The 19,207-nt window shown below is 36.5% G+C and overlaps 1 protein-coding gene and 1 long non-coding RNA gene across 2 annotated transcripts; both read right to left on the reverse strand.

The window, feature by feature from the left end:
• Nucleotides 1-2: 2 nt before the first annotated feature.
• LOC148801129 (uncharacterized) lies at nucleotides 3-18,738 on the reverse strand. Its single transcript, XR_016083547.1, has 2 exons — nucleotides 18,442-18,738; nucleotides 3-4,128 (listed from the first exon to the last, which is right to left on the reverse strand). It is a non-coding gene; the product is annotated as an uncharacterized LOC148801129 (long non-coding RNA).
• G1 (transmembrane protein G1P-related 1) lies at nucleotides 12,385-13,963 on the reverse strand. The gene has a single exon (XM_010254182.3). It carries the CDS (start codon nucleotides 13,584-13,586, stop codon nucleotides 12,801-12,803), a length of 786 nt encoding a protein of 261 aa, XP_010252484.1. The 5' UTR covers nucleotides 13,587-13,963; the 3' UTR covers nucleotides 12,385-12,800.
• Nucleotides 18,739-19,207: the final 469 nt, after the last annotated feature.

Genomic DNA, 19,207 nt, shown 5'->3' on the forward strand with positions numbered 1-19,207 from the left:
AATTTGATTAGAAACGGTAACTTCATTAATACAATATTAAGTACAACTTTCAACCCCTGAACATTGAGTCCCCAGTAATCTTTATTACGAAACTGCCCAGAACATACCCTCCCTCACAGTCCCTTGTTTAGCCAACATATCAGCCAAGTCATTAGCTGATCTTCTTCTCCATTTGAAGCAAGCACTAATCTCCCTTGTTATTTTGAGGATTTCCCTTATGGCCTGCCTATAAATCCAGGCTCCCAACTTACCTGATTGCAACCAATCAATTAACAGTTTAGAGTCTCCCTCTATCTCAACTTGGTGTAATCCTCCCAATTGTTTGGCATATCTTACACCTTGAAGCAAGCACCAATATCCCTTGTTAGTTTGAGGATTTCCCTTATGGCCTGCCTATAAATCCAGGCTCCCAACTTACCTGATTGCAACCAATCAATTAACAGTTTAGAGTCTCCCTCTATCTCAACTTCATGTAACCCCCCCAATTGTTTGGCATATCTTACACCTTGAAGCAAGGCCATCACCTCCACTCTCAATGAGTCCCCCACTCCTATTGGCCCTGAAAACATAGCCACAGTTCTGCCATTTTCATCTCTGAATACTCCCCCTAAACCTGAAGGGCCCGGGTTACCTCTAGAGCTCCCGTCAAAGTTCAGTTTCATTCTTTGTTGTGTTGGTGGAGACCACAACTCCTGCACAATAGGTTTTATGGAGGTTGTAGTTGCCACCACTCCCCAATTCCTGTAAATGTCTTCAGTTGAGAAGTCTTTAAATAAATCCAAAGTTTTCAAACATTGAATAGTCATAATGGTTATTCTTTCTGCAATTTCCTCCTTGGATTTCTCCACTCTTTTGAAGATTCTATTGTTTCTTTCTTCCCAAACCGACCATAGAATAGCTACTTTTGAAGTGTGTGATTGTCTCACCAAAACCCAAGCAAAGGCTATAAACATGAGGTGGCAGGCACAAATCTGGCCTTTTTTCTTTGCAACATATCTAGAGTATTGATTTTTTGAAAAACCACCTCCCAACAAAAAGCTCGAATTTTTGGAGGTATAGGCCACCGACACCAAACCTGACCCAAAGAATTTGACATTTTTTCTATTATTTGTTCTATAATTACCAAAATCACCCTGTCTATGCAAGTTAAAATTTAAAAAACATTAAAGTGAAAAGAAAAAAGATTTTTTTTTATGTCAAAGAACATCTCGGTCACTAAGTTTTGAGGTTTAAACATTTCATAACCTCAAGCATTGAGGAATGAGGCATACCTTATCTAATGGAGGCCTACTTTGAGGATTAAGCCTTGAGGCATCTTCTTTGTGCTTCAAAGCCCTCACTGCAAGGCATAGCATGTCTCTTATCTCAAGGACTAAACCTTTTAAAACCATGCTTGCAAAGGATGACTCTTATCTCAAGGATTAATCCTTTACTCCTACCCTCCTGTAAGAACAAGTTTTCTCTTAATAATGTCCTGTAAAATTTCTGGCCAGCAAAGGATGAAACCACAGGTTCAAGTCTGAGAATGCTGATCTTTCAAAAAAAAAGTCTGAGAATACTGAATGTTAGGTCCTAATGGATAAATTTCCAAACAAGAGTTCTATTGTTCAGTAGCTTGTTAGAAATATAGCAGTTATCTTTTGCTTGTAGCCCAAACAGAAGATTGAAAGATAGTGCTCTTCTAATTCTACATCTCTTTATTGTACTCCTTTTAGTTTTTTGTTACAAAACCAGGGTGTTTGTTATCTCAAACCCTTGTTTGGAACCCTTCAATTTATGATCAATTAACCACTAAATGGAGACAAATGTGTTTTTTTTTCCTGTGCAAATCTGTGTAAATATGTGTACCTGTGTACACAGATTTACACTTACATTTTTTTCCTGTAATTTTTCCATAGATCAGAGCCCATTCAGCTTTGAATCCATTATTCAGCTTCCACCATGGCAAACAACTCTCTTTTTTCTTATTTAATATTACAAGTTCTGTATGACCTACAATTCTTGAGAGGTACTGGTCTGCCAGTATAAATTGTTGCAGGAGGAACCCTGAGATTAGTGAGTTAGACAGGATAATATATTTTGGATGATTACAACCATTTAACTTCAGCAACCATTATGACATGAAAAAAAAAAAAAAAAAGATTCTTGCTGAGATCAAGCTTGATAGTCTGATCAATATGGTCCAGCCTGAACAACTCAACTTCTAAAGTTCTAAAGTTGTAATTGTAAATATGATTCGGCTTTCTTGACAGTACTATTTGACAAGTGAGGGATCTCATCTGTAATTATGAAAATCTTTGTTCTGATCCTTAATATAACTATTTGTATTAAAACAAGCTACAGTTACAAGGTTAATGATATGTAGAAAGAACAAATTTAAGGCAACATTTTTTTATAGATAAAAATTTAAGAATTTCTTCATTTTAATATATTTTTTGTGAAATTTTTAATATATTTCTGTAATTTTTATATTTTATGGGTTTTTTATATTTCATTCAGTTTGGACTGCATAGGATCCAACCTGGCCATTTACATTTAAATGGATCGGATTGGATTTGGTTTGTATTGGATTTGGATTGCATTGGGTCCAGTCCATTTGTGAATGGACTTTATGTTGGATTGGCCAAAATCTAGTCCAATCGACAGCCCTACATGTACTGAAGCATTTATCTTTTCTATGTATTCTTCTATTGAACAATTAATCCATTGTTAATGATAGTGATTCCAGTATTATAGTTTGTCTTTTTCCTTGGTTGGGGTATGGAATAATGAACTTTTGGCCAGTTGCGCATCAGCACCCTTCCACTCATCTCCACATGAGTTGAATGATGAGCAGATGCCCTAGTTAATTACTTGGTGAGGTCCTCTTCAAACCCTCTTCAAATAAAGTAATAAAGAGTTGCATAAAGAGGTAAAGAGCTACAGATTCAGGTAAAGTAAACACAAATTTAGATTCCAGAGGTTTACAAATTTCATGGAATCTGTAAACAGCTGCAATACATGTAACTTATTTATTTTTATAGACAAGCAAAAAAACTGTATAACAGCAAGGCGCTGGTTAGCTATGAAAGTTTTAGAGAAATGCATATTAAGTTTAATTTCATATTGGTACAACTGCAACTAAATTTTCAAAAACAGCATGGTGAAAGCAGCAGCAATTGATGGGTTCATCATAACTACAAAAGTAAACAAGAACAGTGATAGTGTTTTAGAGAAATGCATATAACATAATAGCCATGAAAGCTTCCAATCAGAAAAGGAAAAAAAATAATATCCATGAAAGAAAAGGAAGAAAAAAAAAACTATCAACACAAAACGTTGTCCTCTAAAGGAGATAATTTATAGTGACCGGGACTTACGTAGAGAGCACTGTTAACAGCAGAACAATGGAAAAAAGCTTGTGGCAGCTCTCCTTAGCCATAAATAGGATAAATAAATGCCCCTAATGCATTTGAAAGCCTGAAACAGGTTCCAGATAATAAGTAGGCAGCAAGACCTCTATTGTACTATATGGGGTGTGTGGGAAGGAAGAAAGAAGCAATCACATTTTTTAAAACAATGCTAGATCTTATGAAGACCTGGTCTCTCGTATAACTGGTTTGTGCAATATGTTACCCTAGCCACCTTGAATTAATACAAATATAGCTAAATAGAATAAAGGATCATTAATAATTTCTTCTGATTCAAGCTAAGGAACCAAAACCCCTGAACTCTGCCAAAATCAAAAACAAAAGTATAGCCTCCTAAATACCCTATCTATAATAGAATCAACCTTAACAATTTTGTTCTCAAGAATATAAAAATTAGTTTCTTTCCAAACCCACCAGATAACAAAAAGGAAGTATACGAGTATTAATAGAAGTATAGAAACATACAAGTGTCAGCATCACTGTGTGCCAATAGAGTTTCTGGAAGTATTAGAAGTGTCAGAAGTATCTTCTATTCATGGGATAAACATTGTCAAAGTAGGCAACGAAACATGGAATGAATGTACAAAAAGATGACTTGCCAACCGAAGACTGATAGAAGGCTACTTTCTCTATTCCATCTTTTGTCTTGCCCAGATTCTCAGATAGCTCCAGGTGGTCTTGATCACAATCTATCATGACTATTACATATAGAATAATGCTACAGTAGAGATTTTCCAAGTCAGTGGCATATAAAACAGCATCAAGTATTGAAAGTAACAAGAAAAGAAACTACAATACAATATGTAATTAATAAACAAGTATAGATGTGTTATACAATCCTTTGCTTGGGCTAACTTAAACTACCCACCCAATTTATACTTGTTTATCTACAAATTCTTCCATGGGTCCCCAATACAAATTAGATCTATTAGCCCCTTGTCTTGCTAAAGCGCCAGCCACAGTATTGACCAATCTCTTTTTTTGATAAGTATAATCTAGTAATGTGACTAGTCTATCCTGCTGAACTCTCATCAGCTCAGCCCTTGTTGGATCACCTTGACCAATGGAACTCAAAAATAATGCTAACCATTGCTTTTTCTAAAAACACCCTCCACTCCATAATTACCTTGGTTTTCAAAGCTACATCCATCAGGGTTCAATTTTTTTTAATCAATATTACGTTAAAAGGAGGTGACCAAGTTCAATTTGATTTGTGCAGTTAAAATTTGCTCGAGTCAACTCCAATTCAACAGTGGAGTTGAATTCCATCTGTAAAAACATAACCTGTTATAGCCATCAAACAGTGGAAAAAAAGAGAAGGATAATTTGTGCATCCATTCATTTCTGTAAAAGCATAACCTGTCATATTGATCCATTAAAATCATTGTAGCATCAGAAGTCCAAAACATAACCTATAAAATTCCATCTGAACTCAAATACACTCTCCTTGGTTCAGAATTTTCTTGTGAGTTAGGTAAAGCAAGGACCTGATTTATCTGAACTCACATACACTCAGAATATCTGATTTATGTTCCCAGGAAAAAAATATCTGTTATGAATAATACCCTCCCAAAGATGTAAGAGTGACTTGCATAGCAAAAGATTGCTGATCTATCTGTTTTCTGACGTGCTGTTCAAACCATAGGAAGCCCCACAAGATGTATGGTTCCATGGGAAATCACCAAGGCCATTTTCCTAGATGTGCCATGTAATAGTTTTTTTTCTTTATAATTGAATAATTGATTCATTAATCAAAGGATAGATCTGTTACAAGTAACCCAGAGAGAAGTGCAACATGCAGCCTCACTCTTAAGAGAAAATATCAGAAACTACATGAAAATTATAAGTAACCCCTGTTTGGTTAGCAAGATTATACTCAATTACAGAGCTGCCCAAAACAGAGAATCCCTGTTAACCCCTTGTTTTGCAAGAGAGTCAGCCATCTCATTTGCCTATCTTCTTACCCATTGGACCTTCACTGTCATATTCCTTGTTAACCAAATCACTTTCTTAAGAAGATCTCTTAAACCCCAAACAGTCGAATCCAGATCCAGCAACCATCCCACAACAGCCTTGGAATCATCTTCAATTACCAATCTTTCTACACCAAGTTGACTGGCTAGCTGAATCCCCTGTACAGCAGCTAGTAGCTCTGCTTCTGTAGAGTCTCCTAAACCCACTGGGCCTGAGAATAAAGCTAAAGCATTGCTGTCCTTATCTCTCAAGACTCCTCCTATGCCAGAGGGGCCCGAGTTACCTTGGCTGCTCCTATCAAAGTTCAGTTTAACAAAATCCTCAGGAGGCAGGACCCAAACTGCACCATAAATCTGCTTTGAGGATGAACTGCTAGCCATTGTTGACCAGTTTCTCCAGAAATCATCAAAGGAAAAAGACTCGGACAAGTTTGTTGCTCTCAACCTGTGTATTGCCCTTATCAAGATGCAGTCCTTCATCTCTGAAAGGCTTCTCTCCTTATTGTGGAAGATTCTAGTCTTCCTTTCCTCCCAAATAGTCCATAAAGAAGCTGCCCTAATGCACCTCCATATTAATCTTCCTCTTTTTGATTTCCGACCAAGGGCTGAGAGTTCAAACAACGGAGAAACTTCTGCTAGATACCACCTGCAACTAAAGAGGGCAAAAATCCAAAACCAGATAGTTGTACTAACGGGGCAAGATAAAAATAGGTGGTAACAATCCTCACCTTTGGGGCAATGGACTTGATCAAAACTTCCTTTACAGGGAAGGGTAAAGAAACAGAGGGTGAGCAAAGGATTTTGAAAAAAGAAGCAACTGAAAAGGAACCTTTAGGCGAAGGGAACCAAATCCTTTCATCTGACTTAAGAGGGTTCAGACAAACATTACCCAGGCAAGAGAAGCAGGAGGTCTGTCACACAAGCCAATTCTTCCTCCCTTAGACATTTTTTAAACCCAAAATTCCAATTCAAAGAATCAAGGGTGATAGGGGAGGAAAGACACTTGGTAACAAGCCCTTTTTTTTTGATAATTAGCAACAAGCTCATATTTCTGCAGGGAAACTGAATAGAGAGAAGGAAACAAATCCTTAAGGGCTAAACCACCCACCCAAATGTCTTCCCAAAACCTTACTAGATTCCCAGAACAAACATCATACCTGATATAACGAAGGAATTAGGGAAGGATCCTTGAAATGGATTTCCATGGTGAAGCCTAAGTAGCCCGATGAGATGAGCCAACATCCCAACCATTGTCTAAGCATCCATGTATACTACCTATAATCTCATGCCACAAGGACACTCTCTCGGGGCCACCTGCAAAGCCATTTTCCCAACAAAGCCACATTCTTGCACATTATATTTCCTAGGCCCAAACCACCCTGCTCTATGTTCCTACAAACCAAATCCCATCTTACTAAGTGATCCCTCTTCTCCTCCCAAGTTCCCAAAGAAAATTCCTCATCACTCTCTCTAATCTCTTAGCTTCCCTAACGGGGATTCTAAAGACAGAGAAAATAAACTGGTAACTTTGCTAAAGTGGCCCTAATCAAGGTAACTCTACCATCCAGGGAGATGCAATTCTTCTTCCAAAAGGCCAACATTTTTCAAACTTCTCCAAAACCGGAGTTCAAAACTGACTCTCTTTAGGGTTTGCACCAAGAAGGAGACCAAAGTAGGACATAGGCCAAGAGGAGATGGGGCAATCTAAGCACTCTACAATAGAGTCAACAACCCTACCCTCCAAATTAATGCCCATAACACAACTTAATGTGGTACAACTTGGTCCAGGATCAATGTTTTAAAAACCAACCCGGAGGCCGGATCATTTTTGCCTCTGGATCACGGGTCACTGGTTCGACCGGCCAGGTCAAACGGTTCAGACCGTGCCACGTCAGTGACCCAGTGCATATATGTATTAAGTGTGTGTGTGTGTGTATATTACACACGTGTGTGTATATGTGTGTGTATAAATATATATTTTAGCAATAAATAATGTATAAAGATGTTTTAGATATGTTATATTCATTATTTTATATTTAATTTATGTTTTTTAATTCAGTTTTTAATTTTTTTATTTATAAAAATATTAAAATTGTAATTTGAGGCCAAAAAAGGGGTTTTATCACGAAAATCGGCTTCTTGCCTCCTTGGGATGCGTAGATCTCAAAAAGTTTCCCAAAATAAAAAACAAATCACCCCAATCGGACATCGGAGTGCAAAGCTATGGCCTCCGAAAGTTTTGCATGCATTGAGTGTGCAATCCGCGACCCTGCCACCGGGTCGAACGGGTCAATGGTCGAACCGGCCAGGTCGAACAGTTCTTGATCAAGTCAACAGTTTTTTACCGTTTGAAAGGTCTTGACTGAACAGGACCCAAAATCCCGGCTGGGTTATGGTTCAAACGGTTCGACTGGCCGGGTCAACGGCAGGTTGAAAACATTGTTCAGGATGGATAAGACTTCCCACCATCAATCAGGTTCAGGGTAAGACTATCATGTAATCACTATTTTTTCTCCCCAAAAAATGTTTGTAGACTTTGAAGTGCAGCTTCTTCCATCCTTTAAAAAAAGGGTCTTGACAAAGAAACCCACAAGAACTACCTAGATTAAGTGGAACATAGTCTTACATCGGGCAATGTGAATTTCATGGTTAGAATTTCCTGTACATTCACTACATTGTAAATAACCAATTAAGTGGAACATAGTCATTAGAAAGGAAGCCGAGCATTAGGAGCTACCTCAGAGGCTTAGAGCCCTATGAAAATATGCATACACACAAAAAAGGAAGAAATGGGAAAGTATTGCCAACTATTAGGAGCATGGTGGAAAGCTCATACAAGCTATTGCTTGAGGATTAAAATCCAAACATTTTAAACACATTTTTCCATAATTACCTTGAGACTTGCATAAACATTTCCAATAGGTACAAATTTCATGCAGATTAAAACAGATCATCCAGATTAAAACTCTAAACAAAATAAAGTATTCTGATTATGAGTTAGAAAATTTGGACAGAGCACAACAAACCAAACCAACTCAAAGAATAAGCTCTAAGGCAATGACAAAACAGGGAAAGAGACCACTTTCCAATCAAAATAAAATCAAGAAATCAAAAGCATTACCTACCACCAGAATCACCAAAGATAGTGTTTGCCGTTCCAGCAGAAAGCCCAGCAAGGCCAGATGAAAGTTGTGGATAACCATCAAAAAAGATAATATGACTTGGTCCTAGGATTTATTCTAGTAATGGTTTTTAGTAAAAAACATTCTATAAAAACCCAGAACCCTAGCCATAATGATGAGAATAATCAACTTCATAGCCTGCTCTGGCCTCATAACACCAATGGTGGCCAGGCCAGCACCACTTTTTGCCATTCCATAAGCAACTCCGATACAGAAGAAAACTAGGGAAGTCGGATCATTAAGAGAACCAAGAAACAGAGCAGTTTCATTGTCCCTAAATGTAAATGAAACTTTCAAGGTTGAATCTACAGTTATCACCACCGGATCTACAAACTGAAGAGATTTGGAGTCGCTTGTCTGCTTCTCTCCCTCCAGCATCCCAATTCTTCCACTTAAAGTAACTATGAGAAAGAGGAAAGACGTTGAAAAGCATTTGAGTGTGGAAGAAAGAGGAAATAGAAGAAAAAGCCAAAAGGAAAAGGGATTGAATGGGGAAAAAACAAGAATGAGGTGCAGGAGAAAAAGGATAAGAGCATGCCTAAATTTTTATAATTTATATTTTTAATATTTGATTAACACGATATAGCGGCGTTATATCATGTTATAGTGGGATTATATTAGTGCCAGTAATGCAACCATTGCTTAAAAAATTATATTCATGGTTGAATAACAATGTTTCTCAATAATTGCTACTAAAAAAATCCTATATTGCGATAGTTATGACGACCCCTGTTAAAAGAACCGCAGCAATAGCTGTAATTTGTTGTTGTGAGTGTCTTCTACCTAAAAGCCTGTCATGGTTGTCATACCTTCTCTTTGCAAAAACCAGAAACATGCATGGTACATTAGGTCCTAGCTAATAGGTGATAGAAATATTTTACAATTCCAAACCAAAAAAAAAAAGTACTATACAATTGCATTTCTAAATCCTAAACAGCATAATGCCACTGATTATAATACTAGACAATGCAAAATTTCTCTTATGTTTGTTCTAAGTAATATAACAGGCCAACAAGAATCAATATACAGAATCGATTATTTTATTAAAATATATATGTGGTAGAGACTTAAGATTGACAACCAGCCAAAGTAGATTTAAGATATTGAAGGTCCATGTGAAGGCAGGTAAGAGGCCTTTTAGAAAGGAGCCAAGTCAGCAGATTGGCTCAGCAGACTGAACTGTTATCCAATAAATGGAACAGTACGGATGGGAACTACCCACTAAAAGAGGGCCTGTTACTAACCAAGAAGATTTGGCATCACACTGAATGCTGAGTATTACGTACAACTGATTTAATAGTTCCTTGTAGAAACTCACATGCAAGAGAGAATAAACAACAAATTCAAAACCTTATAACACACTAACCAAGGAATGACCAGAACATGGCACCAATAATACTGGAGATGGTGATCTTGAAAACCCAGTTTCTGCCCTAACCTCTCTACCTTTGACTGTATCAAACTTCTCAAATCCAAAACTTGCATTCATCCAAAGTCAAAGAAAAAGCATATTTATGGCAAACTAAGCACATAAGTAGAACTGAGGAACTAGTTAACTTAATTAGCAGTGGAAATCATGTCCATGTTTGGTTTGCAGCACCTCATAAGACACTATTGAATTAACAGTAACTCACAAGAGGGAATTAAGGAACTCGAATAGGCTGGGTCATGGTCTTTTTCAACTTCCAATAGGAGATGGTTCAAATGATGGCAACTTGTGATAGTGGTTCAATGGCAGGGCAAAAATGTAATGAGAATTGCAGTTCTTAACCTAAAGTTATTTGAAATCAATCCCTTTGAAATATAATATAAGAAAAGAAGCTTTTCTTTCTCTTTTCTGAGACAACTGCTTCTCTAAAATTTCATTTTCTAAGTTTAAAAAACATGTAAACAAATCCTGGCAAAAATTTCAGAATTTGTACTTTGAATTGCAAGATATTTGGTGAAAACAGAGCTTAGATTTTCATCTATTTAGTCATTTTGTTCCTTTGGAACCACCATTAATTCCTATCTTCATCACCGCTTGTATCCATTGGTGGCTTTCACTGCCTGAACCATTTCTTATTTCTCATATCCATACGTGACATTGCAAGCAACTAGTTGCATATGCTATCAAATGCATGACTGTATCAGCTCCAAGGAGCTCTGCCCTTTTATATGCATCTTTTCCACAAATGAACTTCAACTAGCATGTGGGCCAATTGATCAAAAAAAAAAAACTAGCATGTGGGCCAGTTCTGCACCTTATTGATGGACATCATTGGAAGATGAGGACAAGACTGATATGGAATTCTTGGATGCCAAATAGACAAAACTGGAAGCTAAATCTGGATACAAAACTTAGATGGCCCATACAGAGGATTGGCACTCAAATCTAGGTCAACTTGGCTCCTTTAGAAAGATAGTTCTCTTTCTGCAGAGCTAATTTTTTCCCAAGCTTTTTAATCACTGGATATTTAAAATTTGCCATGCAAAACCCATAAAAATAGCATCTAATTGAAGCAGATATAAAGGGATTGATCAAGCTGGAATCAGGCCATGAAATCTTTGTTAGTTTAAAACTGCCAAAATTTAATAACCAATAGGGGTCAGACAGAACGTAGGAGGATCTCTAAAGATACCTAGGCCCCCATTAGATTTTGGCTTGCATACTTTCTCCCATTTGACAGGAACCCTATCTTGAATACCTAGGCCCCTGTGAGTTCAGGATCTACAATAAGTATACAATAATTTACCCTTAGTCATCTGCATAAAAACTTTGGTTAATGCTTCAGGTAGAGTAGAAATGGTTTTCTAGGCTAGACCAAGTAGAATCCTACATAGTCTAAGAAGTCTAGGTTAAATTCACTGGTACAGGAAAAGTATGTAACCGAATTCTCTTTTTTTTATAAATGTAATCAAATTCTAGCTAAGCGTTTATGCTTTCCTTCAAAGTAGATAAGGTCATAGTAAAGAAAACATTATTTCATATTGAACGTGATCAAAATCCAATTTCAATAATTACTGCAATCATTGTTCTCATTGCTTTGAAGCCTTGATATTTACAAATGAGGTTGGTTTGATGTATTTACAAATTGGAAATTTTAGCAAATGGCAAGTAAAACATAACTTTACTTTTCCCTGTGATAAAACCATTTAACAATAGTGGGACAGCATGCTTACCTCTCTCATAAATAAGAGTGACTGAGATAAATAAGTTCAGATGGATGAGTGGAAAAACTAGAAAGGAGAGTCAGAACTAAGTACACAAGTGAGAACCTGGGAGTAGAGCTAATTAGTGACAAGATGAGGGAAAATCAACTGAGATGGTGTGTTCATGTACATAGGCAACCATTGGCTGCAGCAGTTAAAACAAGTAACTTGGTCTAAGCAGAAGACTGCTCTAAAAGACAAATGGGAAATCCAAAGAAAAATGTTGTCTGGGTGGTAAAATAATTCAAGGTTTTCTTTTCTTTTCTTTTCTTTTTTTTGTGTGTGTGTGTGTGTATGTGCAAAGTGGTCACTCTCATACTTGAACCTGTATTCTCATATTTGGCAGCCTGAGGTTTTACCATTTCACCAAGTAATGGCCCCTACTCATGCATTCCTCAACTATTCCTTTTCTTTTTATTGGTAACCTCATCTAATTCATTTTTTGTTCTACAAATTAAGCAAAATACCAGGAAAACCAGTACCAATCGAAAGAAAAACACCAGGAAATTAGGAATATGATTTCTCTTCCTATTGAATATCATTTTCCAAGGAAATCATTCTTTTTCCTTAATTATATTTGCAAGCAAATGAAGACTACATTGAAAACATCATTACGACCAACTTAAATAAAGATAAGCCTTTCAGTTTCAGGCAACACGTCTCTTTAAAAACAAAATAAATTTACAATGAACTTCCATGATTCTATCAAGTCAAAAGGCAAGGTTGCAAGGTTCTCAATTGCAAAACACTGCAGCTAAAAACATCCTCTTATTCATTAGAATATGGTCTCACATCTTCTTGGGGCCAAAACAATGAGGAGAACAAAAATAATGGATGCCGCATTACAACAACAAAAAATAAAAAAAAAATGAATGAAAATAAAATCCTCGAAGAGATAAAAGCCTCTCCTTTACCACCAAACATGTATACGCCTGTCTAAGTCTACTGTAACAAATCAATTGTCTACTGAATTGTTAGTCTGCGACAGTATAAAATAGGTACTACATCTTGAAGAAGACAGGGAACCATACTGTAGCCCAGGTTCAACTCTCCCTTGCTCGTACTTTCTCCGACTCGGCCTCAATTTTTGCTTTGTTTTTCTCTATCGCTGCTGCAACCTCCTTCGGCATGTATTTTTCGTCGTGCTTAGCAAGTACCTCAGTGGCCGCGAAGTAACACTCCCCACTCCTGGCTTTGGCTGAAACAGCCTTCCCCGCCGAGGCCAACTGCTCCCGATTCTCGTCCGTGAATGGGCGAATGAAGCCCTCAACAACCACTGAGTGCCCTTCTCTGAACAAATCAGGAAGCGAGCCTTGGTACCGGACCAAAATATCGGTGATCAAATCCGTAATCACAAATTCCATATCAGGCGACGAAGCGGGCTGAACCACGCTCCCTTCAAGAACCAATCCACCCAACCTGAACTTGTTCTTCGAAGGATTCACCGAGAATTTCTCGAGGGCGTCTGTGGGGGTGACATAGAAAACCAATTGGTCCTGGAAGTTGTTCAAGACGATAATAATGAATCCAGCAATACAGCTAAAAGTCAGGGCGTATGTCCAGAGCCGGCGGTTCTGGAGCTGCCGAGCTTTAGCGCCGATGTCTACGGTTCGAGTTCGAACAGGTTGGCGACGGAGGGTCGACAGGTACCGGAATCCAGCACTATAGAACGGAAACTCGACGGGAACTGCAGGAAGATAGGGGAGAGGTGAGTCAATGAACGATGGAGATTCCAGAACGGCAACGAAAGGAGCCCGGCGGTGGACAGGAATCCGAGAAAAGGCGCTGCGTAGGCGGGATCCAAATCGCAAACCAATCTTAGAAGCCATGGAAGTTTCTGTTAATTTGGTGGAAAAACTTAGAAGAAGGGAACTTCGAAATGATCAATTCCTAGAGACGATTAGACGGATAGAAATCAAATCACATACATCAGAGATCAAATAATACAATGAAAAAAAAGAGAGAGAGAGAGAGATGAAACTCAAAACGAAACACGAGTACAATTCGAATAAAGATTAGGGTTTTCGGGTAACAACAGTTTTTAGGGGTTTAAGGTACAAGTTACAAGGCCGAAGGCGAAACCCGAAGACATCACCAAGACACCAACTAAGAAATGTTGGAAAGTAGGGAGAACCTTTCGAGTTCCGAGTTCGAACGGCTGTAGAGAATATCGTTTGCATGGTATTCTTGTGTGTGAGGCGCGCATTGTGAGGAGCATATCCGGACTCAACGAAACACGGGCACGCCAACTTTGAAAATTATTAAAAAAGGTTCTTATTTCCATCGCCGACTCGTATTCGTTATTTATTCAAATAAAAACAAAAAAAAACTCGCGTTCGTTATGTCACGATTCACAAGCCAATGGATTTTCTCTCAGTCCGGTGACATTTCGACACATCACCGGTGTTGAGTTGGAGGAATAAACCTGCAACCGGCTGAAATGATAATCTCTAAAACCGTGTCCAAAATGAATATTTTTTTGGTAGTAGCGTCCGAAAGATACATGGGTTGGCAATACCTCTTTCGACTAAATTATTCTTTTTTATTGGATTGAAAATGATAATCTCTTTCTCAGTGAGAATAAGAGTGTATGGATTGAAAATAGAATTTGTAGCTTGGTTCCTATTTGGGGAAAATAAAATCTATCTTTATCCTCTCAAATAAAAAAGAAGATAAATTAGTGTGGAGACTTATCTGTGATGAAAAATTCTCAATCAAGTCTACTTATAAATTAAAATGTAACTTATCTATTCATGAAGAGTTGAACCCAAAGTAGAATTCGACTGTTTGGAAGGTTAATTGTCCACCAAAATTGAAAACTTTTCTCTATCTTCTACTTAATAAAAGACTCCCAATAAAATTACTTTTGCAAAATAGAGGTTTAAGTGTGGATGGAAAATGTAGTTTCTGTGGAGATAACGAGGATGTGAATCATATTTTTAAAAATTGTACAGTTATTAAACAAATTTTGGATGCAATAAATCCCATTTTGGAGGGTCCTTTAGGATTTAATATTTCATTGGAAGATTGGTGGCTTAAAATTGGTAAGAAAAATTCAAATGGAGGAAACAATGTAAGAGAAAAGTGGTGATTGAAAGAGCTATATCAGCCTTTCCAGAATACTATGAAACCAATTTGAAGACTAATGGGGTAGATCCCATAAGTCGTGCAAATATGTTGTGTGGCAAACTCTAAAAATTGGTACTATCAAAATTAACTTCGATGCGTCCCGGCTAAACAATGGGTTGTGCTCAATCGCAGCCATAGTTAGGAACTTCATGGGTGAGGTGGTAGATTACAAGGCTTACCACTTAAGTTCTACGACAATCAACTTGGCGGAAGCTTGGGCCGCGTGGGAGGCCCACAACTTGGCAATGAATTTCCCAAACCATTCCATCGTCATTGAAGGAGACTCCTTGATCATGATTTTTTGTTTGAAATGACTCATCGATCCCCCCTGGAACCTTCAGAACATCATTGAAGAGTGTTTCGATTTGAAGAATCGAGCAAACGAAGACTTGGTCTACAATCATGTCTATCGGGAAGCTAATCAAGCGGCAAACTGGCTCGTCAATCAAGCCTTTTCGTCCCTACAAGGTACAGTAAGTCTCAATCTTAGTGATCTTCCTTGAATCTAGCTTGTATTGTAAGTTTGATTTATGGGGACGTGCTACCCCCCGTCTTGTGTAGCCCTTCTTGGTTTCTATAAAAAAAAATGTTACTTTGAATTAAAATAATAAATATTGTTATTAAAAATTACTATTAATAAATTTAGTAACCAAATTTTAATAATTACTAATTATTACAGTAATTTAATAAATATATAATTAGTGATTATAATTAATAATTACTTTTATTATAAATATTGTTAATAACCAGATATTTACTTAAATTTTACTTTAAATTAAAATTATAAATACCGTTATTAATAAATACAGTTAATAAATATAGTAATTATTGTTATATTCAAAATAATTAAAAATATTGTTAATAAATTTAGTAACCCAATTTTAATAATTACTGATTATTATAGTAATTTAATATATATATATATATATAATTAGTGATTATAATTCATAATTACTATTATTATAAATATTTTTAATAAATAGATATTTACTTAAATTTTACTTTAAATTAAAATTATAAATACTATTAATCAATATAGTAATCATTGTTATATTCAAAATAATTAAAAATGTTATTAAAAGTATTGTTATTGATTATTTAATAAAATATTATAATTATTGACTATTACTAATAAATACTGTTAATTTAATTTAATTTTGGTAATTATTAATTTAATGAATATTGTTAATAAATCCTATTCATAAATTTAATAATTATTGTTATATTAAAAATAACTAAATAATATTATTAAAACTATCATTAATGATTATTTAATTAAATAGTATAATTACTTACTATTATTGATAAATGTTATTAATAACATTTTGACAATCGACTGTTCGACCGTTCGGTTCGAACGGATGGCCTGTTCTGACAACAAAAATTACAAGCAAAAAATTATGGAACCATTTTGGCCACCGGTTTTTGGGTCGACAGTTCGATCATCTAGTTCGAACGGACAACCCGTTCTAACAAAAATTATAGGCAAAAAATTGAGTTTGTGAGGTCTATTAAGTAGTATCATACGTGTTATGTCATTTGAGCGTGTGACTCATACGACCCGAAAAAGGAACCATTTTGGCCACCAGTTTTTGGATCGATGGTTCGGCCGTTCGGTTCGAACGGACGGCCCGTTCTGACAACAAAAAATTATAAGCAAAAATTTACAGAACCGTTTTGGCCACTGGTTTTCAGGTCAGCGGTTCGATCGTCCAGTTCGAACAAAAAGTCCATTCTAACAACAAAAATTACAAGCAAAAAATTGAGTGTGTGAGGTTCATTGAGCAATATCATACATGTTATGTCATTCGAGCGTGTGACTCATACGACCCAAAAATGGAACCGTTCTGGCCACCGGTTTTTGGGTCGATGATTCGACCATCCGGTTCGAACGGACAACTCGTTCTAACAACGAAAATTAAAAAAATAAAAAGAAAACAGCTAAAAACCATTGAATGGGTTGATGAGTTGACGGTTCGACCACTCAGGTCAATGGGTCGTTGACCGATTCAATGGTTTTTGGCCAGGGACCAAGACTGTGGTAAAACGGAACTGGTTTCTTGGACAATTTCCAATTAAAAAAAAAACGGATGACCCATTCTGACAACAAAAATTATATGAAAAAAATTGAGTGTGTGAGGTCCATTAAGCATTACCATACATGTTATTTCATTCGAGCGTATGACTTATACAACCTGAAAACGGAACTGTTCTGGCCACCGATTTTTGGGTCAATGGTTCGACTATTCAGTTCGAACAGATGGCCCATTTTGATAATAAAATTAAAAAATAAAAAAAAAATGACCAAATACCATTGAACGGGTCAACGGTTTGATCGCCCAAGTCAATGGGTCATTGACCGATTCAACGATTTTTTGCTACGGACCAAGATTAGGATAAAGCAGAACCGATTGCCTAGATGGCCGATTAAAAAAATAAAAAACAACCAAAAACCATTGAACATGTCAACGGGTCAGTGGTTTGATTGCTTAGATCAATGGGTCATTGACTGATTCAACGATTTTTTGCCAAAGACCGAACCAACGGGTTGACGAGTTGATAGTTCCATTCCAGCCCCTGCGAAGTAAGGCCCCTTTCACTAGTTTATTGTTATTGCAAAACGGCGCTTGAGAAGACAGGTTGGCCTGAGAAGAAAATGATCAGGTTACTATTTACTACAGGCGACCGGCGTTTGCTTTTTAGAGTTAGATGAGATCGCCGATCACCGGCGATCACATATGAGTGGCCGCCGGTGGCCGGGATGGTCATATGAACTATGTGTAGCCCACCGTTGATTTAGTTTAGAGTGAGACGTCGTCTGAGAAGACGACTACTTATTAACTAAAAGTAATGATTTCAAAATAATAATTAATAAATAGACAGAAATAATAATTAATTAATAATAATAATCATTAAGTAAATATTATATTTTAATTAATCTTTAAATACATTATAAATTTTAATTATAATAATAAAATCATTAATTAAATACTTATTTAATAAAACCGGTTTTTCTTTAAATGCATTAAACCGATTTGACTAATGAACACATGAACCGGCCCAAAGCAATATATTAAACAGAGCGAATATGGAGCAAGATAAGAATCGACCTGAAACACCAGATGCCTTCACTTTCTTGACCCGAAGGCATTTTTGTTCGCTCGTTAGAGCGACGAAAACAGAGAGGCCTTCGACAGGCCAAAAATAACCACCCATTTCAACAAAATAACATGTAAAAAATATTACACGATAACAGATAAAATAAATGGAAAAAGAAAAATTGAAAGACAACTAACTACAAACTGGCCATAAAGATACTGTTGACTGGCCACAACCGTTTCTTTAAACTGCTGGCCGATCATAAATAAACTCCATTCTATTAACATCACGCCACTGCCGCTAGCCATAAACGATCGCCGGTGGTCGGCGATCATTAAAAGACAGATTGAAATAAATTGAAATAACTCAAAACTATTGAACAAATAATGATACCCAATTAAACATTAAATAACTATTAAAATAATAATAAAAAATATAGCATGATAATAAACTAACCGATTGAAAGTTAGTTGAGCCGGAGACCTTCAATGCAACACCAATGCTGAAGTTAAGACTTTTCTGAGTAGTATACTTGTTACAAAATTCTTTGAATTGCAGACTTTTGAAGTTACAATTTAAGAAAGCAGACGGCTAGAGAGTTTGCTAGACACCTTGAGAGTTCTCTGAGTTCCATACTTCTCTGAAGTTGCAGGTTCACAAAGCAAACACCTTGAGGGTTTGTCAGACACGGGTGAATGCGCAAAAAGTTTTTAGTTGGGTTAGATTGAATTTGCAGAAAGATTTTTAGTTCGGTTAGATTGAATGTGCAAGAAAATTGCAAATGGTTTTATATTGTGCTTTTTTTAGGAAGAGATTGCGAGTTGGAACTTCCCACTTCTCACAAGAATTACAATAGCACACGTCTGTGAAAGTTGTAAGAGAAAAAACACAGAGATGGTGATGTGTCTACATGGTAGTTGGCTTTGGGCTTTGTTAGTGGGCTCTGTTATTGAAAGGCAACTAATCAGAATAAGACGCGTGTCTATTTTGAAAATTTAAAATTTACTTAAAAGTAGATTGAAAATTTACTTAAACTCATTTTTTTTCAAAGCTAAAAGTAGATTGAAATTTTACTTAAATTCATTACAGTAGTCAACATTTATTAAGGATTAATTCCATTTTTTTTGTATAAAAAAGTGAACAAAATATAAAGAACCCCATTTTGATAAATAAAAATAGACACGACTCAATCTGTAAGGTGAAACACACTTGAAATTATGTG

Source organism: Nelumbo nucifera, chromosome 3 (assembly GCF_055504915.1).
Source record: "Nelumbo nucifera cultivar China Antique chromosome 3, China Antique-T2T, whole genome shotgun sequence".
NCBI lineage: Eukaryota > Viridiplantae > Streptophyta > Magnoliopsida > Proteales > Nelumbonaceae > Nelumbo > Nelumbo nucifera.